The sequence below is a fragment of the Sciurus vulgaris genome, assembly GCF_902686455.1.
Source record: "Sciurus vulgaris genome assembly, chromosome: 1".
NCBI classification, from domain to species: domain Eukaryota; kingdom Metazoa; phylum Chordata; class Mammalia; order Rodentia; family Sciuridae; genus Sciurus; species Sciurus vulgaris.
Genome location: NC_136461.1, coordinates 35,221,403 through 35,246,035, shown reverse-complemented (window position 1 = coordinate 35,246,035; position 24,633 = coordinate 35,221,403). Strand labels below are relative to the sequence as shown.

The 24,633-nt window shown below is 37.1% G+C and overlaps 1 protein-coding gene across 6 annotated transcripts in view; it reads right to left on the bottom strand.

The window, feature by feature from the left end:
• MAST2 (microtubule associated serine/threonine kinase 2) overlaps positions 1-24,150 on the bottom strand; it is a 265,812-nt gene extending 241,662 nt beyond the window's left edge. For 3 of the 6 annotated variants that reach the window (XM_079115709.1, XM_079115702.1, XM_079115704.1), the window contains exon 1: positions 23,654-24,149. In XM_079115709.1, coding sequence (XP_078971835.1) covers positions 23,654-23,836 — 183 coding nt within the window. In that variant the 5' untranslated portion in view covers positions 23,837-24,149. Of the gene's footprint in view, positions 1-23,653 lie in introns of all 6 variants that reach the window. The other 3 variants (XM_079115701.1, XM_079115703.1, XM_079115708.1) reach the window with 2 other exon arrangements.
• Positions 24,151-24,633: the final 483 nt, after the last annotated feature.

Below are 24,633 nucleotides of genomic sequence, written 5' to 3'. Positions count from 1 at the left end.
CACATCTCCATGTTCAAAACACTAGAAAAAATAGGGCTAGTAAAAACATACCTCAACATCGTAAAAGCTATCTATGCTAAGCGCATTGCCAACATCAATGGAGAAAAATTGAAAGCATTCCCTCTAAGAACTGGAACATGGCAGGGATGCCCTCTTTCACCACTTCTACTCAACTTCGTCCTTGAAACTCTAGCCAGAGCAATTAGACCAAAGAAAAAAAAGGAATATGAAAAGGAAAAGAAGAACCCAAGCTATCACTATTTGCTGATGACATGATTCTATATTTAGAGGATCCAAAAAACTATACCAGAAAATCTCTAGAACTAATAAACAAATTCAGCAAAATAGCAGGATATAAAATCAATACCTATAAATCAAATGCATTTCTATATATATGCAACAAATCCACTGCAAGAGAAATTAGGAAAACTACCCCATTCACAATAGCGTCAACAAAAATAAAATACTTGGGAATCAATCTAACAAAAGAGGTGAAAGAACTCTACAACGAAAACTACAGAACACTAAAGAAAGAAATTGAAGAAGACCTTAGAAGATGGAAAAATCTCCGATGTCTTGGAAAGGCAAAATTAATACTGTCAAAATGGCCATACTATCAAAAGTGTTCTACAGATTCAATGCAATTCCTATTAAAATCCTAATGACACTCTTCATACAAAAAGAAAAAGCAATCAAGAAATTCATTTGGAAAAATGAATAGCCGAGGCAATCCTTAGGAGGAAGCAGGAGACATCACACTACCAGACGTTAAATTATACTACAGAGTAATAGTAACAAAAAATGACAAGTATTGGCACCAAAATAGAAATGTAGACCAATGGCACAAAATAGAAGACACAGAACAAACCCACATAAATACGGTTATCTCATACTAGTCAAAAGTGCCAAAAATATACACTGAAGAAAAGATAGCCTACACAACAAATGGTGCTGGGAAAACTGGAAATCCATATGTAACAAAATGAAATTAAAGCTGTATCTCTCACCCAGCACAAAAATCAACTCAAAGTGGATCAAAGACTTAGGCACTAAAACAGAGACGCTGCACCTAAAAAAAGAAAAATAGGCCCAAATCATCAGGCTTAGGACCTGACCTCCTTAACAAGACTCCTAAAGCACAAGAAGCAAAATTAAGAATCAATAAATGGGATGGATTCAAACTAAAAAGCTTCTTCTCAGCAAAGGAAACAATCAACAATTTGAAGAGTGAGCCTACAGAATGGGAAAAAAATCTTTACCACACGCACCTCAGATAGAGCACTAATCTCCAAGATATATAAAGAACTCAAAAAACTTAACACCAAAAAAACAAATAACCCAATCAATAAATGGGCTAAGGAACTGAACAGACACTTCACAGAAGAAAAAATACAACTGATCAACAAACATCTGAAAAAATGTTCATCATCCCTTGCAATTAGAGAAATGCAAATTGAAACTGCTCTAAGATTTCATCTTATTTCAGTCAGAATAGCAATTATCGAAAATACAAGCAATAATAAGTGTTGGTGAGGATGTAGAGAAAAAGGTACACTCATACATTGTTGGTGGGACTACAAACTGGTGCAATCACTCTAGAATGCAGTATAGAGATTTCTCAGAACACCTGAAATGGAATCACCATTTGACCCAGCTATCCCACTCCTTGGCCTATACCCAAAGGACTTAAAATCAGTATACTATAGAGATGGAACCACATCAATGTTTATAGCAGCTCAATTCACAATAGCAAAACTATGGAACCACCTAGAGGCCCTTCAACAGATGAATGGATTAAAAAAATGTGGTACATATACACAATGGAATGTTACTCAGCCTTAAAGAAGAATGAAATTATGGCATTTGCAAGTAAATGAATGGAACTAGAGAAGTCATGCTAAGTGAAATAAGTCAATCCCAAATAACCAAAGGCTGAATGTCTTCTCTGATAAGTGGATGCTGACCCATAGTTGGATTGGGTAGGGAAGAATGAAGGAACTTTGGATTGTATAGAGGGGAGTGAGGGGAGAGGTGGGCAGGTGGGAATGGGAAGGACATTAGATTGAGACATACATTATTACCCTATATACATGTATGAAAAAAATTTTAAGTATTTATCACTGTCCAAAAAAGTTAATGAAAAAATAAATTTAAAAAAGATATGTAAGAGTAAAAAAATGCACAAAAAATTGAGACATTTCAACAATGTACAGCAACTGAATACATGAAACAATCTTCAACATTATTTCTTAAGGAAACACAAATTTAAATAAAACCAGAGATAACACCAGCAAAATGGTGTATACTACCATTCCAAATTCTTATCCTCCCACAAAAACACCAAAAAACAAGCAGAACTGACAGAACCAACTTCATCAGAACTCTGAAAATAGTCAAAGGTTTACAGTAACGAAGAGAAAGCTTAATCGAGAAGTCAATTGCTGAGGTTGGCTTTGAACTTTTGATCCTCTTGCCTCTGCCTCCCAAGCCCCTGTGATTACAGGTGTGCACCACCATGACTGGCAGTTGTGTTGATATAACTTGTCTAAGGAACCACCTAAAGAGCAAGACGTGCTCTTCTCATTACACCTGAGAATCTGATCAAAGTGGAAAAGGTGCAGCTAATACTCAAAAACAATGAAAGGTAATCCAAACACCCAAAGCCACCTGGAGCAAAAGATTATAACTGAGACATAAAACAGACCACCTAATGTCAGCAAGGACAGGGAAGAGCTTCTTTGGAAAATTAGGGCAATCAAAAATATCTGTGTGTTCTAGGTAATTTAGAAAGTCACATGCATGTCCAGGTAAACTGTATATTCAGGAAAGATCTTTCACAGTGTTCTTCAGGATCAAGTATGCAAATCTAGCTGAGTATTGAAATAAAGTCCCAGCAAAAAGCAAAGCTATAAGACTGGCAGAAGTGTGTGTGTGTGTGTGTGTGTGTGTGTGTGTGTGTGTGTGTGTGTGTGGTGACAACTCCTGGTGATCAAGAAAATCTAAACATGACAAGAAACAGACTTTAATGACCAAACATGGAAAAGAACAGTTTCTGCAAACAAGATAGGGAAAATGCATTACACAGATTACTAAAGTCTTCAATAATCAAAAGAAACTAGAAAGTAAATAGAAAGAAGCTGATTTCCAAAGTTACCAATATTTACATGTTCAATTTTCCACAAAAAAATCACAAAGCACACAGAGAACATTAAAGTATGGCCCATTCAAAGGAATAAAATAAGGCTGGGGAGATAGCTCAGCTGGTAGAGTGTTTGCCTCGCAAGCAGAAGGCCCTGGGTTCGATTCCCCAGTATGGCAAAAAAAAAAAAAAAAACCACAATAAAATAATTAAATAAGGTGTCAAAGTATATGCATGCAGTCCCAATTTCAGGGGGTAAAGGGCCTAAAGCAGGAGGACTGCCTAATAAGCCCATGAGTTCAACCTGGGCAACAGAGCAAGAGTACACCTTCAAAAAAAAAAAACGGGGGGTGGGGAGTAACAAAATAAATTGACACAAACTTCCATCCCTGAAGAAGCCCAGACATTGGACTTAGTAGTAGACTTAAATCAATTGTCACAAATACATTCAAAGAACAGAAAGAAATCAGGAAACTAATGTATGAACAAAATAAGAATATCAACAAAAAGACAAATCATTCTTTTAAAAAACAAACTCTAAAGACAAAAAGGAAAGTAATTAAAATAAACTCAATAGAGGAATTTAACAGAAGATTTGAGCATGCAAAGACAGAATCAACAACTAAAATTATAAATTCCAAGAAGCAGAAGAAAAAGGATTTTTTTAAAAAATTAATAGAACTAAAGGGCACTGAAGAACATGGTCAAGTGAAACAATGTCTGAATTATGGGAATTCCAGAAACGAACAAGAGAGAGAAGGGGGCAGTAAGAACATGTGAAGAAATAATGGCCAAAAAATGAAAGACATGAAAGTTCATGTCCCAGCTCAATAAACTTCAAGTTAGTTCAACTAAAAGAAATTCACATAGTGACATATGTAACTGCTGAAGCCAACAGTAAGTTTACAGTATTCAAAGTAGCAAGAGGGAAGAAACTTATGGAATACAGAGAATCCCTATCAGTCTAACAGCTGATTTCTCCCCAAAACACAAGACTCCAGAATGAAGCAAGACAGCACATTTAAATAGCTGAAAGAGAACACTATTAACCTGAAATTCTATTACCTAGTAAAATTGTCCTTTAAAAATTAGGGAGGTGGGCTGGGGTTGTACTTCAGTGGTAGAGTGCTTGCCTGGCATGTGTAAGGCACTGGGTTCAATTCTCAGCACTGCATGTAAATAAATAAATAAAATAATGTCCATCAACAACTAAAAGAAATTTTTTTTTAATTAGGGAGAAATTAAAACACTACCATATAAACAAAAGCTGAGGGAGTCAGTTAACACTATACCTACCCTATAAGAAATGCCAAAAGGAGTGCTTCAGATCAAAATAAAAGGATACTAAACAAAAACTTCAAGTCATATGACAAAAAAAAAAAATTCCAATGAAAGCAACTACATGGGCAAATACAAAAGCCAGTGTTATTGTATTTTAGGTTTGTAATTATACTTTTTTTACTGTATGATTTAAAGACAAAAGCATTTTAAAAAATGATAAATCTATGTTACTAGACACCAAATGTTTGAAGATGTATCACAAAAACAACATACAAGCCAAGTGCAGTGATACATGCCATAATCCCAGCAACTCAGGAGGCTGAGAAAGGAGGATTTCAAGTTCAATTGCCATCCTTAGCAACTTAATGAAACCCTGTTTCAAAATAAAAAAAGAGGGCTAGGGATATAGTTCAGGTAGTACTGAACCCAAGCACAAGGCCCTGAGTTCAAACCCCAGCACCACAAAAAAGAAAGAAAAGAAAGAAAAGAAAGAAAAGAAAGGAAAGAAAGAAAGAAAGAAAGAAAGAAAGAAAGAGAGAGAGAGAGAGAGAGAGAGAGAGAGAGAGAGAGAGAAAGAAAGAAAGAAAGAAAGAAAGAAAGAAAGAAAGAAAGAAAGAAAGAAAGAAAGAAAGAACGAAGGAACGAACTAGAGATGCAGCTCACTGGTAGACAACCCCTGAGTTCAATTCCCATTACAAAATAAATAAATAAATAGGGTAAATGGAGTTGTATAGAGTTTTTGTATGCAATTAAACTTATTTTGGTACCAATTCAAATCAGACTATAATAAATTTAGGATGTTACATGTAGTCTCCATGGCAATCAAAAAGAAAATCCAAGAAGTATACACAAAAGAAAATGAGAAGAAAATCAAAATGGTTTTCTACAGAAGAATCAACACAACAGAAGTAACAGAGCAAGTGAGAGAAAGAAGTGTATTAAACATATGTAAAGAAAATGCTTCAATAATTACAAACATTCTTGAAGCAAGTGAAAAATTAAAAAGTCTCAGCAAAGAAATAAAACAAGTTTTTTAAGAAAAGCCAAATGGAAACTTTCAAACTAAAAACTACAATGACCAAAATTAAAAACTCAGTGGATAGGCTAAACAGCAAAAAGAAGAGGACCAAAGAAGGAAACAGTGAAAATCAAGACAGAAGAATAGAAATCACTCAATATGATCAACAGACTGAAAACAATGAACAGAGACTTAAGAACCTGTGGAACAATGACAAAAGATCTAAAGTTCATGTCATCCAAGTCTCAAAAGGAAGGGAGAAAGAGAAAAAGGCTGAAAAAGTACTAAAATAAATAATGACTAAAAACTTGCTAAGTATGTCAAGAGACATAAATCTACAGATTCAAAAAGCTGAATGAGATCGATCGCCTGCGATCCAGGAGCCATCTTGGGACTGCAGTGTGGTGGAGCCTATGGAAACTGAAACCCAGATTTGTGAGGTACTGGAAACCTTCAGGGACACTATAAGTCTACAGGGTAGAAACTGTACTGCCTCAGATCTCCACGGCTAGATGGGAAGACACACAAACAGAATGAAAAAAAGGGAATAAAGCACTCCAAACAAACCAGGATGCTCCAACTGTAGACTCCATTGACAACACAGCAGAAATGCCAGAGAAGTTCAAAGTTTACCTAGTAAAACTGCTCTACAGCTTTGAGGAGAGGAGATGGTGGCTCCCGCAGGGTGAAGCTGCCCTCCCACCCACCCTCCTGTCCACTGAGGAGAGAGCTGGCGATTCCAGAAGGGGGATCTGGATGGCCCAGCTGGGGGACCCCAAATATTCCCAGGCCAAGAAGACAGACCTGCAACCCTGCCCTTGTCTCCAAGACACAAGCCCCCAAACCCCATGCCATGCTTGTTGCTCTGAGAACAAACTGAGGCTGGAAAAAAAAAAAAAAACACTGAATGAACCCCAAATAAAATAAGCCCAAAGAAATACCTGACAAGACACATCATAATTAAAATTCTGAAAAATCATAAAGAAAAAAATGAAAGCAGAGGAAAAATAACAATCTGTAAGATCATTTGAATGACAAATTTCTCATTGGAAACCACAAAGTCCAGAGGAAGTAGCACAATATTTATCATGTGTTGAAAAGAACCAAGAAGCAATATACCTGGAGGAAATTATTTTGGGAAAGATAACTGAGAGACTTTATTGGCAGCAGATTTAACCTACTAGAAAGGCTAAAGAAAGTTCTCTAAACAAAAGGAAATCTAAAAGAAAGGATACAGAAAGAAATGTACATAAACACATTAAACTTTCCTTATATAACATTTTAAAACTTCTTAAAATATATTTTACAACACAAAACATGAATTGAAATTAGAAAATTTCACAAATGAGGTGAAAAGAAAAAAATTAAAAGAAAATATCAGTTAAGAAAGACTAAACTCAAAAGAACACAAGACAGACAATATCTTAGGAGACTTCTTAAATACAATGGGAGTTGTATTTGTTTAATGAAGAAATTAAAAAAAACTTTATAGAAAATTATATGAAGAGAGGCAAAGACAATTCAATACAGATGAATCTCTCCACTCTCCAGGAAAAAAAAAAAAATGCAAGGGGCTAGGGTTGTGGCTCAGTGGGAGAGCAGTTGCCTAGCATGTGTGAGGCACTGGATTCGATCCTCAGCACCACATAAAAATAAGTAAGTAAAATCAAAGTATTGTGCCCATCTACAACTAAAAATATTATTTAAAAATCAAAGCAAGGCCAGCACAGTGGCACATGCCTCTAATCCCAGCAGCTCAGGAGGTTATTTCAGGAGTATCACCAGTTCAAAGCCAGCCTCAGCAACTTAGTGAGGCCCTAAGCAACTCAGCAAGACCCTGTCTCTAAACAAAATACAAAATAGGCTGGGGATGTGGCTCAGTGGCTGAGTGCCCCGTGAGTTCAATCCTCGGGTGCCCCCCCACAACAAAAAAATCAAGGCAAGGCAACAGAACAAATACTAGAAACACAAGTAAATTATTTCTCTGAAATTTAAAAGAAATTGCAAAACGACATACTAAAAGAACCAACCATGTACATGAGAATAAAGATCCAAATGACCAACATCAGAATAAATTTTAGTAAAATTTTGGACCTTAAAGGAAAAAAAAATCCTGTGATCATTTAAAAAAAGAACATGTGACTTAAAAGAAATGTTGATTGTAATTAGACTTTAACAGCAATTCTTTATAACCAGAAGAAAATAGAATTACATATCTAAGGTAATATCAAGCAAATGTAAGCCAAGGATTTTATATCCAGGAAAACTCACTTTCAAGGTAAAACATACAGCCAAATTATTATCAATGTGAAATAACTTGAGGAATATTGTTTCGACAGGCTAAAGAACAAGATTCAGACAATTAAAGTCACCAGAGTCACTTCAGTATACTGATTAGAATTATATAATTATTTGTAGAATTAAAAATAAATGTAAATTAAAAGGGAATGCATATAATATATAATGGCTGTATTATCTGACAATGTAGATATAGGTCAACCACAAAACATGGGTGGAGAGAGAATTTTGACAGCATATTAAAAAATGAGCAGTTTTCAGTAAACATTATTAGAGGTAATAGTATTGCCACTGGACACTGCTGCATATTTAATAGATAATAAAGAAAATGAGTAATGCATGGATATTCTAACTACATTCCAAACTATAAAGAAGTGCAAGACAGTGATCGCTTTTTAAGTCAAGGTAATGATTACTTTTGAAGGGACAAAGGGGCTGTGATGGGATGAGGCAGAGGGAGAGGAGTTTTTGGAATGACCAACAAAGTTCTTCTTGACCCAGTTAGGGGTTCTAAGGATGTGTTTATTTTATAATCCTCTAAGTCATGTATCCGTTTTTGGTGCTTTTCTGTACTTCTTATATTTTTACAATAAACAGGTCTTAAAAGGGAAAGGAGGAACCACAAAAATACATGTTCTGCTACAAAAATAAGGGATATTCTGACATACAAAAATGTATAGTAGAGAAAAATAGGCACAATAAAAAACATAGATATTGGGCTGGGGTGGTGGCTCAGTGGCAGAACACTCATCTAGCATGTGTGAGGCACTGGGTTCAATCCTCAGCACCACATAAAAATAAATAAAATAAAGGTACTATGTCTATCTACAACTAAAAACTATATTTTTAAAAATAATACTTAGTAAAGATCCAATACAAACAAGACTTTTTTTTCTTTTCTTTTTTCTTTTCTTTTTTTTTTTTTTTTTTTCTTTTTTGGTACCCTGGGACACTAAATCGCTGAGCTACATCCCCCTTTTTATTTTTGAGATGGGAGTCCACTAATTGCTTAGGACCTTGCTAAATTGCTGGCTTTGAAACCTCAATGCTTCTGCCTCTCCTCCCAAGCCGCTGGGATTATAGGCACAGGTTTAAATGAAAGAATTCTGAATCTCATTAGCAAAAAGGGAAATTTATTTAAAATACTAATATGCCTTTGAAATCTAATTAACAAAAAGTTCAATGAACAAAAAGTAGTAACCTGATAACAAGAGTTGACAAAAACACAGGAAAACATCACTGATCAAAATACAAATTGGCATAAATCACTTTAGAAAGTATCTGACAATTCACCTAGCAAGAAAAACTCTTGCATATGTATGCAGGAGATATTCATAAGGTAATATTTACTGTAGCACTATAATAGAGAAGATGGAAATAACTTGAGTCCATTACTATAAAAATAAATTGTCATTTATTCAAAATAATGCTACATAGCAGTTAATGATTAATGAAACTGACTTAAATGTATTAACATAGATTGGAGTTGTCAAACTACAAATGGCAAGCCAAATTCCACTTGTAGTCAGTTATATCCAGTCAAGAAGGTAAAAATAATGTTTCTGTTTTAAGTGGTTGAAAAACAAATCAAAATAACATTTCATGAAATATTATCCTTAATATGAAGAATACAAAAATTATATGAAATCCCAATTTTAGTTTCTAAGCATAAACTTACTGGAACACAATTAGTTATTTACATATTGCCTATGGATATTATCACACTATAATAGCATAATTGAGTAATAGTGACAAATACAGTATGATAAAGCCTAAAATATTTGTTATCTGATCCTTTACAGAAGATGCTTGCACATCTACGACACACGTAATTCTCAAAAACAATGTTGAGGGCCAGGGCTCAGTGGCAGAGCGCTTGCCTAGCACATGTGAGGCACTAGGTCAATCCTCAGCAGCATCATATAAAAAAATTTTTTTTTAAATGTTGAGGGGAAAAAAAGGCAACAGAATAAAAGGATTCATATAGTATGACATAACTGACATAAAATTTAAAAACAAATACTGCTACATCTTGTTTATAGATAAATATCTTTAGTAAAAAAGGTCTCTCTCCTCCCCCAATACAACATTTAATGCACACTATCTTTAGAACAGTTGTTTCCTCTTGAAGAAGGGGAAGAAAAAGGGTGCTAATGGTACCTCTAACATTTTACTTCTAAAAAATCTCTAAAGCATAAATGCTATTTACCCTAGGCAGTAAGTACATAGTGTCTAAAGCACATTTCTATAAATCTATAATGTTTCATAATCAAACAATTTTTAACAAAATGAGAATTAAAATATCCATTTCTGATTACCAAGTAAGAATTTAATTTTTCACTGGGGCAAAAGAAATTCTATAAACATGGGTTTGGAATATAAGTCAGTGGCAGAGGTCCTAGGACCCTAGCACCAAAAAGAAAAAAAGAGAGAGAGAAAATATAGACATAAGACAGGTATTTAGGTATACGTGATCAAGTACTTTTTTCAAGACACTCAAAGACTTCATTTAGAAAATATAACACCAAAGCCAGTGGGATGACACATGCCTATAATTCCAGGAGCTCAGAAGGCTGAGGCAAGAGAATCACAAGTTCAAAAACAGCCTCAGCAACTCTTGCAGAGTTACAGAACTCTTACAACTCAACAACAAAAACCTAGTTTGAAAACAGACAAAGACTTAGACATTTCTACAAATAAGATATACAAATGGTCAATACATAAATAAAAAGATGCTCAATATTATTACCTAGTAAGGAAATTAAAATCAAAAAGATAATGAAATACCACTTCACATCCACTAGGACAGCCATAATTTTACACAAAAGAAAATAACAAGTGTAGCAAAAACACAGAAATTAGGATCCTCATATATTGCTGAGGGGAATATCGAAATGGTCTATCCACTGTGAAAAACAGTTTGGCAGTTCTTCAAAAAGTTAAATAAAGGCTGGGCACAGTGGTGCACACCTATAACCCCAGCAACTCAGGAGGCTGAGGTAAGAGGATCCCAAGTTCAAGACCAGCCTAGGAAACTTAGTGAGAACTTCAGCCACTACAAGACTCTGTCTTGAAATGAAAAAATAAATAAATAAAATAAGAACTGGGGTTCAATCCCCAGTATACAGAAAAAAAAAAATAAAGTTAAATAAAGAATTACCAAACCAGGTGCAGTGGTGCACACCTGTAACCCCAGCAACTCAGGAGACTAAGGCAGAAGGATTCCAAGTTCCAGGCCAGTTTCAGTGACTTAGTGAAGAAGCCCTAAGCAATTTTAACAGACCCTGTCTCAAAATAAAAAATTTAGATAGTCAAACAGAAACTTGCATACAAATGTTCATAGCACCACAATCACCAAAACAGAAAAACAAAAATGTCCATCAACTGACAAATAAACCAAATGTAATATACATAAAATGGAATACTAATCAGCCACAAATAGGAATAAAGTACTAATACATGGTACAATGTGATTAATAACAAAAAACATCAGTAAGTGGAAGAAGCCAGACACAAAAGTATACATATTATGTACTATTTATAGGAAATATCCAGAACCCATAAAGACAAAAGACAGATTAGTGCCAAAGACTAGGGAAGGAATAAACTGGGAATGACTACTTAAAAGGCAGGAGATTTCTTTCTGGAGTGATAAAAATGTTCTGAAACTAGACAGTAGTGAAGAATACACAACCTCTGAATGTACTCAATGTCAATAATGATAAGCTCCAGGCCTAATGTATTTCACCATAACTTAAAAAATTGAAAAGTCTAAGCACTTTTATAATTAGGCTGTCTAGGTCATACATCCTTCCAAGAGCCTATTAATGTAAAAACAGCTAGGAACCAGTCACCTGGCTTCTCTGGCTTCTTTTTTAATCTCTTTTGACTTTTGTCCTCTTCTACATGGCTGGGCTAACAAAGTGAGAGAGTCTAAAGACAGCTCTCACTGTCAGTTTTATGTCAAGGCCTGAAGGACAGTGGGGGTTGCCAAAGATCAGCTTCTACCATAGGCAAAAGAAAACAAGCTTTTCAGATCTTCTTCCATGCACAGGAAAGGACTTTCCTTGCACTCAAAATGGTTGTCACCCAAAACTATGGGCCTAGAAGGAATAAAAGCATACTATAATTTTAGGTTTTCTATAACCAAAATAAAGGATATCTGTATCATTCTAGCTAAGAACTATACTGGGGCTCAATATAGTTCTCAGGGCTATAGCACGGAGTAGCTAGATGTTAACCAAACATGATTTTCTGTCCTTCTGGGCACAAGCTACATGACATTTTCCAGCACTCTACATGGCCCTGTAACTTAGTTCTGGGAAAGAAATATGGGTGGAGGTGATTAAGCCATTTCCAGTCCGGCCTGTCCGCCCTTTCCTCAGGTGGTCTTATAAGTCCTTGGTAGAAAAAATGAAGTCTAGGTTCTACCAAATTAGGTTCTTTTGAATACACCTCTGGTAGCACCTAGTGTTCTTTACTAAAATAAAGACCAAAAGCTGAGCTAATATACAGTGTTCCTTTTCTTTCACTGATCAAAAGCAGGACTTAAAATGTTCCTGTGTTACCCAAACAAAACTATCTTGGTAACATTCCTTTGAAATTACTTAAGGGCTTTTTTAAAATTATTACCAACTATTTCTAAACTGCTTTTAAAAACATTCCTAAGTTCCTAACAGAAGGCCTGACAACATTATAATACCAACAAATTAAGGGTTAAAGAATGTGTTTACATGCTACTCAGCTTCTCCCTTAAGGAGCACTGCTATACTGAAGCTGGCATGCCTGAGATGCTATCAAAAATTTTAAAATGTGGGTCCCCTGGGCTTAATCTGTTCTTAATTATATTCTAAAACCTAAGGAGACTATGCTTTCCTTCTACGCCAGTTACTTAATAAAGAAATCTGAAATTTTCTCTGAAGGGAAAATTACACAAATTAATGTCTCCCTTTCAAGCCGAACAAAGTAAGAATAGGTCAATAACACTAATCAAATCAAAGGTCAAGACATTTTTTTCTATTGTATGTCTTTCTAAAAACAGTTGAGAATAGCAAAAAAAAATATGAACTCTATATTACTAAATTCTGTGCATGTATCTTGGAAACATGATAATTAACTACTATTGAGAGCTTCTTGATATCAGGCTGTCATGTTTCAAAGAGATTAACTTATTAAATCCTTACAAAAATGCTATGAAATAGGTAATAATATGATCTCCACTTTACATATGGGATAATTAAGGCTTAGAAAACTTAAGTAACTTGTCACAGAGTTGGAATCTGAAATCAGAATTTGACTCAATCTCATTCACTATGTATTCAGGCAAGAAGTACTTATTAAGGGGTGGAGATGTAGCCCAGTGGTATAGCACTTGCCAAACATGCACAAAGCCCTGGGTTCAATCCAATAAGGGGGTGAAAGGTTGTTTGGTACCTTCTTTTTTTTTTTTTTTTTTTTATGGTATGGGGTACTGAACTCAGGGACACTCAATCACTGAGCCACATCCCCAGCCCTTTTTTGTATTTTATTTAGAGACAGGGTCTCACTGAGTTGCTTAGGGCCTCACTAAATTGCTGAGGCTGGCTTTGAATTCTCAATCCTCCTGCCTCAGCCTCCCAAGCCACTGGGATTATAGTGTGTGACCCTGCACCTGGTGGTACTTTCTATATATAAAGTATAATTAGAGAGGCTAGAGATACAGAAGTGAGAAAAACAGACCCAAATTCCTTCCATCAGGAAAGCATCTATTCTAATGTGAAATAAAATAAATAACAAATATGTGACAATAACATGAATAAAGGACATGGCTACAAAGAGGAGAAGGAGTGACCTAGAGAGTTACCTTAGAAAGGCTGGTCAAGAAAGGCCTTTTTGAGATGATATCTAAACAGGGACCTGAATGAAATGAGAAAGCCATATATCCATCTGGAAAAGGGCACCTCGGGTAAAGAAAACTATCAAGCGCAAAAGTCCTCAAATAGTAATTTTTTCATGTCCTCAGGTAAAAGCATGCTTAACATACTCAGGAATTACTAAGGTGTGGCTAGAACTGGTGGGCAGAGGAAGAATGGGAGAAAACAAGTTTAGAAAAGGACAGGATCACATCACAAAGAATCTTGTAGGATAAAGTCAACATTTTGGATCTTGATCTAAATTGTGATGAATATCACAGAGAGGTAAAGAGGATGGTAAAAATAGAATCAGGAAGACATTTAGGAGACTTTTACAGTAATCCAGATGATGCAGGATAGGACTAGGATAGTGGTGGAGATGGTGGGGAAACGCCTCATGCAATTTGAATGAAACACCAAACAGGCCAGAAAAACTAAATGTGGAATGTGAAGTTAAGAAAAGAATTAAAGAGTTTCAAGTTCTGGTCTGGGTAAATGAATGAATGAATGGCAGAACCATCTGTTGACATGGGAAAAGGTGGGGAAGCAGCAGACTGGCGAGTGAACATCAAGAGTTCTGTTTTGAGATATATTAAGATTAAGAGATCTGAACTACTCAAACGGAAATGTTACACAGGCAACTAGAAACAGTAGTCTAGAACTCAGGAAAAAGGTCAAGAACAGAGAAACAAATGCAGGAATCATCAACACACAGATGGAATAAAAACCAAGAAAATGTGAGGAGAACACATAAAAAGAATAAAGACAGAAGCAGATCAAAGATTGAATTCCCTGAAGCACTTCCTATGAGACATAAAGAAAATCAACAGAGCATGATCCCAAAAGTCAAACAGTGGAATGATCAACCATGTCAAACACACCAGGTCAAGTTATATGAAATTTCCTAAGGGACTGTTGTTGGCCTTTCTCACTGCCTAACCCCACAGTACTCAAAAAACGAACAAAGAAACTTGTTGAATCAAATGAATGGATAAGGGAGTTATAATCTTAATGAAGATATTTTAAGATGGGAAAAATGACACCAAATGACAAGAATCAATCAATGGAAAAGAAAAATTAATGATGCAGAACCTGAAAAGATCACACGAACAGAACTTTCTTTTCCTGTGCTGGGGACAGAACCCAAGGTCTCTCGTGTGCTAGGTTAGTATTCTACCACTGAGTTACACCCCAGCCCTCCTTTTGTTGTTGTTTTATTACCCTTTACTACTTAAGCTACATCCCCAGCCTGTTTGGATGTGAAAATTGTTTTATTTTTTATTTTTTCAAGACAAGGTCTCACTAAATTACCAGGCTGTCCTCTATTTTGCAATTCTCTTGCCTCAGTCTCCAGTCATTGAGATTACAGGTGTGTGCCACTATGCCCAGCTTTTCAAAATTTTAATCAATACAAACTAATTGTGCAAATGTACGGGGTACAATGTGATGTTTCAATACATGTATACACTGTAATGATCTAATGAAGGTAATTAATATATCCACCAACTCAAACTTTGTGTGGTGAAACATTCAAAATCTTTGAAATGTGCAATACATTGTTAACTAGTTAACCTACAGAACAATTAACACCAGAATTTATTCCTTCAAATTGCAGCTTTGTACCCATTTGCCTACATTTCCCCATCCCCTCTTCCTTCCACCTTCACTGGTTACCACTATGCTACTCTCTACTTTTATGACATCAACATTTTTAGATTACATATTATTGACACCATGCAGTATTTATCTTGTCTGGCTTATTTCACTTAACAATGCCCTTCAGGTTTCTACGTGTTGTGGCAAACAATAAGTTTTTGTTTTCTTATGGCTGAATAGTATTCTAGTATGTGTGCATGTGTACACAAATACTATGTGTATATATACATACATATATATATGCGTGTGTGTATATAGATATAGATATAGATATACATCCCACATTTTCTTTATCTATTTATCTATTGACAAACAGGTTAATTCTGAATCTTGACTACTGTGAATAGTGCTGCAACAAACAAGGCAGTACAGATGTCTCTTCAGCATACTGATTTCATACCACTGGGATTGCTGCTTATGTTAATTCTAGTTTTGTTGTTGTTGCTGCTGTTGTTTTGGGCAGAAGGATCAAACCAAGGGCCTTGCACATGCTACATACATGTTCTACCACTGAGCTATACCCCTAACCTATTTTTTTGTTTTGTTTTTTTGTTTTTGGTTTTTGTTTTTTTGCGGTACTGGGGATGGAACTCAGGGCCTTGCACTTGCGAGGCAAGCACTCTACCAGCTGAGCTATCTCCCCAGCCCTATTTTTTAATTTTTTGAGGAACCCACTATACTGTTTTCTATTATGACTGTACTAATTTACATTCCTATCAACAGTATGTAAGTGTTCTCTTTTAGCCACATCCTCAATAGCACTTGTTTTATCTTTTTGGTAACAGCCATTGTAACTAGAGTGAGGTGATATCTCATTGAGATTCTGATTTGCATTTCCTTGATGATTAGTGATGCTGAGCATTTTTCCATGCTGTTTTGGTTAGTATAGCTTTCTAGTATATTCTGAAGTCAAATATTATTAATTCCTCCAGTTTTGAAAAAACAAAACTCTTAATTACATGCAACTCTTAATTAGGAGTCGGCCTTAAGATAGGAGCAGGAACAGATGACCCACACTAATAGGTGGGAAAGCAAAGAATATGGGTATGCATACACATAAGCCAAGTGATAGGGTGAGCTTATGAAATCTCTCTTCTGATTTTCTTTTTTATTTTCCCTCAGTGAAACAGGAAGTAAAGGACAGAAAGAGTATTGAAGATTCAGGGGAAAAGAAAAGTTAAACTATCATTTAAAAGTAAGAAAGTTGGGGCTGGGGTTGTAGCTCAGTGATAGATCACTTGCCTAGCAAGTGTGAGACAGTAGGTTTGATTCTCAGCACTGCATATAAATAAATTAAGTAAATAAAGGCCCATCAACAACTTAAATTTTTTTGAACATTAAAAAAAAAAAAAAAAAAAAGAGTAGGAAAGTTAATAGACTAGTGAAATGCCCTAAGATTGACTGTCACTGCTGACAGGTTCCCTGAAGTTAGTGAACACATATTTAGATATCAGTATGGTTTTTTTCTTCCAGTCACATTCAGGTGCAGAATAGGTAGAAAAGTTGGTTTAATCAAGGATAGGGGCTTGCCAGGCAGGTATGACTGAGGGAAAAGAGACAAGGGAGGTGAGAGGTGGGAATGATTCTGATAGTCCATGAAAAGTTAAGCTGGATACAGAAGAAAGTAAAGGCATGAACTGACAATAAAAAAGTTTTTAAAATTTTTTTTTTTAAATCAAGTCAGGTGCAGTGGCACATGCCTGTAATCTCAGCAGCTCAGGAGGCCGAGGCAGGAGGATCGCAAATTCAAAGCCAGCTTCAGCAATAGTGAGACATTAAGCAACTCAGTGAGACCCTGTCTCTAAATACAGTACAAAATAGGGCTGGGGATATGGCTCAGTGGTTGAGTGCCTCTGAGTTCAATCCTTGGTAACCCCCCCAAAAAAATGCTTTTTAAATCAACGACTGGAGGGCTGAGGTATAGTTCAATGGTAGAATGCTTGCCTAGCATGTACAAGGCCCTGTGATCAATCACCAGCATTGTAAAAATAAACTAATTAATTAATTAATAATAAATGCTCTGAAATAAAATCAATGGCTGGAAGTTCCAAAAAGTTTGACCAATTTTTGGAGAAAAAATCCTAAAAGGAGAATGAATTAGAGAGATAGGAGACAATGTGAAGGTCAGACTGTGGCAAGCCCAAAACTAAGTTTAGAAGTAGTCAAATATTGATAGTGTATCTAGTGAAGACAACAGCAGGAGGCTCAAGTTTATGTCAATTTTTTCTCACCAACTGTACATTCACTGTATACATGTATCTAGTTCAAAGAAAAGGTATTCAAAGTTAACAATGAGGTACGATAAAAAAAATGGTGGTCAACTATGTCTCACTAACAATGCATTCCGTGTAAGCCCAACTTTCCTGACTTCCAGTCTCGGCTTCCCCTCCCAGTTCCACCATTCCTAAGAACTTTTTCCTCTTCCTTCAGGCTAAGCCTTGGTTCAACAGCTCCAGCTTTCAAACTACTTTGGAACCCCAAGTGTTGATTAATAATGAAAAACAATACTTACTGATAAAAACTAATAATTACCAAGGTAACCACTGGGATTTTACCAAGAAAGTACAAAACTAGGGTCTGGGGTTGTGGCTCAGCGGCACAGCACTCACCTAGCATGTGTGAGGCACTCGGTTCAATAGAGGTTCCTTGAGTCTTAGTTTACCAACTATGTCTTCAATTTCAATCTCTAGTAATTCAAAGTAATTTAGTTCTCTACATGTTATGCACCTTCCCTTGTGTGTTTTCTGTCCTATACATTTTTTAGATATTTTTTAGTTGTCAATAGATCTTTTATTTATTTATTTATTTATATGCGGTCCTGAGGCTAGAACCCAGGGCCTTACACATGCCAGGCAAGTGCTCTACCACTGAGCCACAACTCCATCCCTGTCCTATATTTTTGCAATGTACTAACACTGTAATGCAGGGTAAAGATGAGCCCATTTGTTAATTTTCAGTAGTACTAAAGGTATTCTAACCACTAAAATTGAACTCATCTTCTCCCATCCCCCAAAATCTTCCATTTCCTTTACTTGTCTATTTCTAATATACTATCATTATTATTCACATCACCCAAATTCAAAATATTTGCATAGTTTTCTATTGATTCATTCATTCATTCAATAAATTATTACTTAGCATCTACTGTGAACACTCCTGGCTAGGCATTATCTTAGATAAAATGATGTCATAGCTCCGACCTTTAGTAATTTGCACATTAAAAGCAAAAATAAGCCAGATGCAGTGGCACACACTTGTAATCCCAACAGCTCATAAGGCTGAGGAAGGAGGATCGAGAGTTCAAAGTCAGCCTCAGCAACTTGGCCAGGCACTAAGCAACTCAGTGAAACCCTGTCTCTAAATAAAATATAAAAAGGACTGGAGGTATGGCTCTGTGGTTAAGGGCCTCTGGGTTCAATTCCTGGTACCAAAACAATAAATAAATAAATAAATAAATAAATAAATAAATAAATAAATAATATAAATGAACACAAAAGGATAAAAGTACTAAAACACTGATCCACCAACTCATTCAGCAAGTTTTTATTCAGCACCTATATATACATAGGAATGGATTAAAGAATGTGTTACAGAAAGAAAGCTAAGAATAAATTTTAAAAAAAATTTTAGTGGTAGGTGGACACAATACTTTTATTTTATTTATTTATTTTTATGTGGTGCTGAGGATTGGATCCAGTGCCTCACACATGCTAGGCAAAAGCTCTACCAGTGAGCTACAACCCCAGCCCCAGGAATAAATATTTATCAAGCATCTATTTAACCATGAACTTAATCACTATTTCATTTAACATCTTAGAACCCAAGTTCTTACTTTTTGGATCACAGAATTTTGAGAACTGGAATTTTAGGAGATTAACAGATTTTTTTGAACCCCAATTAAGGATTCTATAAGGATCTCACATGGAAATCCTTCACAGAAGAGTTTGAGTTACAACTTGGGCAGAATTTTAATAGAGGCAAGAAGAAAGAGCTTTTTAGACTAATAATTAAATAAGTATATGCAAATGCCTAACAATAAATATTTAATGAATGCATTAAACTATGAGAAGGTTGGAGACACAATGAATGAGACAGGTCACTAAGGAGTTCATTTTCTGAGGAGATATTAACAGTCAATTAGAATATTTATTGACCAAATATCTATGTCTCTAAAAAATATTCAGACAAATAACTATGCTTCAAGTACTAAATTCACCCTAGTTATACAACAGTAAATTAAACAGCCTGGGCCCCAAAAAAACTTACTAAGAGACAAAATTATCTCAGTAAATCCAAGCTATGATGAAGAAAAGCAAGGACCCTAAGGAACAAAGAAAAAGAAAATCTAATTCTGATTTTTCTAATAAAGTGGAAAGTATTAAAGCCAAGTGGAGTGGCAGGCTGAGGCAGGAGGAACTCAAGTTCAAGGCCAGCCTGAGTTACTCAGCAAGACTATCTTAAAATAAACTAAATTTTAAAGGGGTGGGGGAGTAAACTGGGATATAGCTAAGTGGTAGAAGACTTTCCATTTGCCTAGCATTCATGAGGCCCAAGATTCAATCCCCAAATAAATATATATTTTTTTAAAAAAACAGGTTTCTGAAAATAGAGAAATGAATAAGTTCTGGTGTTCTGCACAATAGGGTGACTGTAGATAACAGTAACACATTGTATATTTCAAAAAAAGTTAGACAATTTTGAATGTTTTACCACAAAGAAGGAAAAGAGGCCAGGCATGGTGGCACACACCTGTAATCCCAGTGACTCGGTGGGGCTAAGGCAAGAGGATGGCGAGTTCAAAGCCAGCCTCAGTAACAGAGAGGCACTAAGCAACTCAGTGAGACCCTGTCTCTAAATAAAATACAAAATAGGGCTGGGGATGTGACTCAGTGGTTGAGTCCCCCTGAGTTCAATCCCTGGTGCCCCCTCCTCAAAAAAAAGGAGTAAACAAGGTGATGAACAGGTTAAATTACCGTGATTTGATCATTACACAGTGTATATATATGTCCAAAAACTCCATGGTACTCCACATATATGTGCAATTTTTATGTACTAATTCAAAAAAGAAATAAGGCTAAAAAATTTTTAAAGAGAAATGATCTCTGAACAAATATTTATCTAGAATTTAGCATTAGTTAGGTGAACAATGAGTTCCAATGTCTTTAAATAAAACACAGAATATTTTATAGGTTAAAGGCCTAAACACTGAGTAAATGCAGCTAAGGTATTTTAACAATCAAGAATAAAATTTTAAAATGCTTAAATTTATAAAGTGGCAGTGGGAATAAAGATTTGAAAGATGTTGTGAAGGTAGTATCTGTATAACCTAACATTTCCCTAGCCCAGGAAATCAAGGGAAATGACAAGGCAAATACCACGTGTGCAATGTCAAGTTTGTTGACAAAAAGGAAAGATATAGGGAGAAGCCACTGACCTCCGAAGATTCAAGTCCTGCATGCGCATCAGAACTTTTTCATAAATACCAGCATAATATAAAGTATAAAAAAATACTATTCCGTGTCATAAAAATGGAGAACATTTACCACCACAATGAACAGAATCCATCCAGCCTCATAACACACACAACTGAAGTTTTTGACTTTCAAAATCATAAATTATTACAAATTATAGACTTTCAGAGTCACTATCAAGTCATAAAAATCACAAATTTAAGAACACAGGACTAGGGATATACTTAGTGGCAGAGACAGCACCTAGCATGCTGAGGACCTGGGTTCAATTCCCAGCACACACACACACACACACACACACACACACACACACACAAAAGAACACATATGCTAAGTCTATAGTAGAAATATTAAACCCAAAAACAGAAATGTAGAATAAAGAAAAGAGGTTAGGTCTAAAGACTCAGAAGACTCTACAAGGTTCTGTAACAATGTCACTGACAGAGGACTAGGATCCTTGTTCCACATCCTAAGCACTTGCCACAAATAGAGTAAGCCTGCTACAGAATAGCATACGATAAAGGAAAAAACTAAGCACAGAGGACATATCCTCAAGGAACATTTTAGAAAACAAGAAGAGAAAAGAGACACACAAGGGAGCAGTCAGGAAAGCAGCAGTGGAATGGATTATGACAAAAGAGAAGAAAATGTCAAGAAGGAACACCTGGTCAACAGTGACAAACACAGGTCAGAAAGTATGGAGACTAGGGAAAAACTGAGATTTTTGTCATACAAAGGTCCCCAGGACTTCTACAGATTTCTCTGTGTAACTCTTTCACAATGAAGCTTTTCACAAGTAGCAGGCACTATATTTTAATTTGAAAAACAAATTTTTGTATCCTTCACAGCATATTCACAAAATGGAAAATTATACAGCAATTAAAAAGAACAACTATTTCTCTAAAGAACAACATAAGTGAGCTTCACAGACATGATCCAAGTGAAATAATTTAGTAATTAAAGAGCAAATTGAATGATTCCATTTATATAAAGTATTAGTTCAAAACTAATCTATGATGATAGTCATGAAAAGTTACTCTGGAGGACAGTAGTAAAAAAACAATGGAGCCATCAGGGGTACTGGAAATGTACTCCATCTTGATCTGAATAATGGTCATATGGGTGTATCTGTTCTGTAAAAATGCATGAGCTAAAAAATAAAATTTTTTTAAAAATGCATGAGCTAAATGAACCTTTGATTTGTGCACTCTAAGACAAACCTCAATGAAAATGTAAACCAAATAGTAGTTACTAATGACTCTGAAGACAATTTTGGGAATGTGTAAGTGTACAAGACATACCAAGATATTAGGAATGTATACAAGGTAAAGAAGCTGAAACAGTGAATACAAACTTTTTTCAAAAGGTTGCTAGTGAATAAAAAAGAAATAAAGTAGCTTGGATGGGTTACACAGTTCAGGTAAATTATGTTGTTTTGTTTCTAGTTGATATATAAAACAGAACATACATAACAAGGGTCCTTAGCAGACAAGAGAGGAAGAATATAAGTACAGGAATTAGCCTCACAGAGAAGGATGAACACTTTTTTTCTCTGAGACTAAAGCTAAAAATGAGTAAACAAAAATTCTTAAGAGAAAAGAGAAAAGTCAAGTAATACTGAACTCCTGATTGAAGTATACACTAAGATCAACTGTAGCAGGTAAACTGAGTCAGGAAAGGATCAGGACTTGACTGTACATTTTAAAAGTTTTAAATAGGAACTGCCCAGGACATAAAAGATAAGGATAGGGTGGGAGGGGATTACAGCAACAAGATAATGCTCAGCAGCCTAGAAGTAATGGCAGAGATAGCCAAGGGTGCAGTTGACTCAGGGCTTAATGAAGAATAAGAAGTGGAAAAACAAAATTCAGAAAAAAATCCAACAGCTATTATGAGCATCACTGAAACTATATAATAGTGATGTCTAATGAAGATCCTTATTTAACTGAGGGGAAAAAAGGCGGGAGACCTATAAAAAGTCTTAGAAGGTTCAAGGACAACGTCACTGGGATCTGGAGTGGAGCTGTGCAAAAGAAAAGTTGTCAGTGGAGTTCATGACTATAGAACATTTTTCTGCAAATCCAACAAAATCAAGGATCACATATTTTCCTTTCACTGAACTTCATTAAGCTACCAGTGGCAGCTTTTCCTTCCTGATAAAATTGACCTTTATCCCCTACTCATAAATACACCTACTATTGTCTAATAAATTACATAAGCATATTCTGTCCATTTAGAAACCCACGAATATTTTTACATGGCTTTCTATCTGTGTTTTCCCACTAAGGTATTTTCAGTGGTAAACTAGAAGGCAAAGTGATTATGTTTTTAGCACTGGGCTTGGGATTGCACATGTGCAAGTGTTATAAGAAGTGGTCTCTCATGAAGTAGATGGTTCCGAGGAGAATGTTAAGGATGATTCTGAACACACTAGTACAAAAGCATAATGATGATCAAATCTGAAAACGTTTAGGAATGTCCCATTTTTATAATTCATGAGGACAATCTCTTTAAAAAAAAAAAAAAAAACAGTTTAACACTATCAAATTGTCGTTCCTTTTCTTACAATATTTACCCCTCTGGATAGCTCAATACTCCTTTAGTAAGCCTACTCTTTGCAGCCTATTCATGTAGCAGAACCCCTAGCTACAAACGCCCCTAGGACCATTTTATCATTTCCCTATTCCCCCATTTCCAATTCAACTCCAGGCCACCACGTCCATTTCACCACTCCCAATTTTTCGGTCTCTAGACTTCCCACCTCCTTTCCCAAACTACTCAGTCCCCACGCCCCTCAAATGCTCCAGCTCGGGTCCTCTCGCCGAGGTCCCCTCCCCCACAGCTCCCTTTCAGGTTCCGCCTCCCCATCCTTCCCACCCCGGACCCCAACCCTCCCTACCTGCTCCCTGCCCTCGGGTCCCTTGGGCCCTGTTCGCTCCTCCAGTCTCTGCCTCCCGGGCGGCGCTCGCCTGCGCGGGGGCAGAGGCTGGGACTGGGGCAGTTCTGCCGCCCGCTGAGCGCCATCCTCCCGGTGGGCGGGCGGCGGCGGCTGCGGTCGGTCGCGGCAGCGGCTCCGCTTCATGTCTCCGGCTGGGCCCCGAGGGCGTCAGCACCGCGACTGTCCCGGCCTCGCACAGCCCCGGGCCGCAGCGCTGCCGCGGCAACCACCGCCCGTGGCCACCATGGCCCGGCGGGCTCCCGAAGCCACCGACTCCGGCCCGCAGCGCCTCCGCGCTTTCTGGAGGCTCAAGCGCCGCGATCTCCTCGGCGCTCCTCACGCAGGCGGCAGCATTGCCACCCCACCGTCTTCTCCCACCCGGCACACGCTGGGCCGGCCACCCGCCGCCGCCGCCGGCTCAGCAGCCAGCCGCCCGCCAGCCAGCCTCCGGCCGGCCCCGCCCCTCGCGCGCGCGCACGGGGAGCCCGCCCGCCGCCACCGAACGCGCGCGGCCTCCCGCGCACGCGCCAGCGAACGGTCGCGAAAGACCCGCCCGTGGCCCCGCTGAGCGCTGGGCAGCGGAAGCGGGCGGGGCTCCCGGCTCGCGGGTGCGGCTGCGGACGCTCATTGATTCTTCCATTCATCCATTCATGAGTCTATGTGCCGCGCCAAGCTCGGTGCTGGAAATCCAAAAATGAATTCCAGCAGGAGAGGGAGAGGGTCCGGAGCAGGAAGGAGACCAAATATGCAATTAGCGAGTAGAATGCTAATGCATGTCTTTTTATTCAGTTCCTGCCAACTCTCCCCTAATTCTCACATAACACTTGGAAGGCGAATCTGCTCATTCTTATGTTACAGATAAGGAAACCGAGGTGAAGTGAAACTTACCAGGTCACCCAGCAAATCAGGGATCGACCTAGACAAGACAAGTTCTGGCTCTT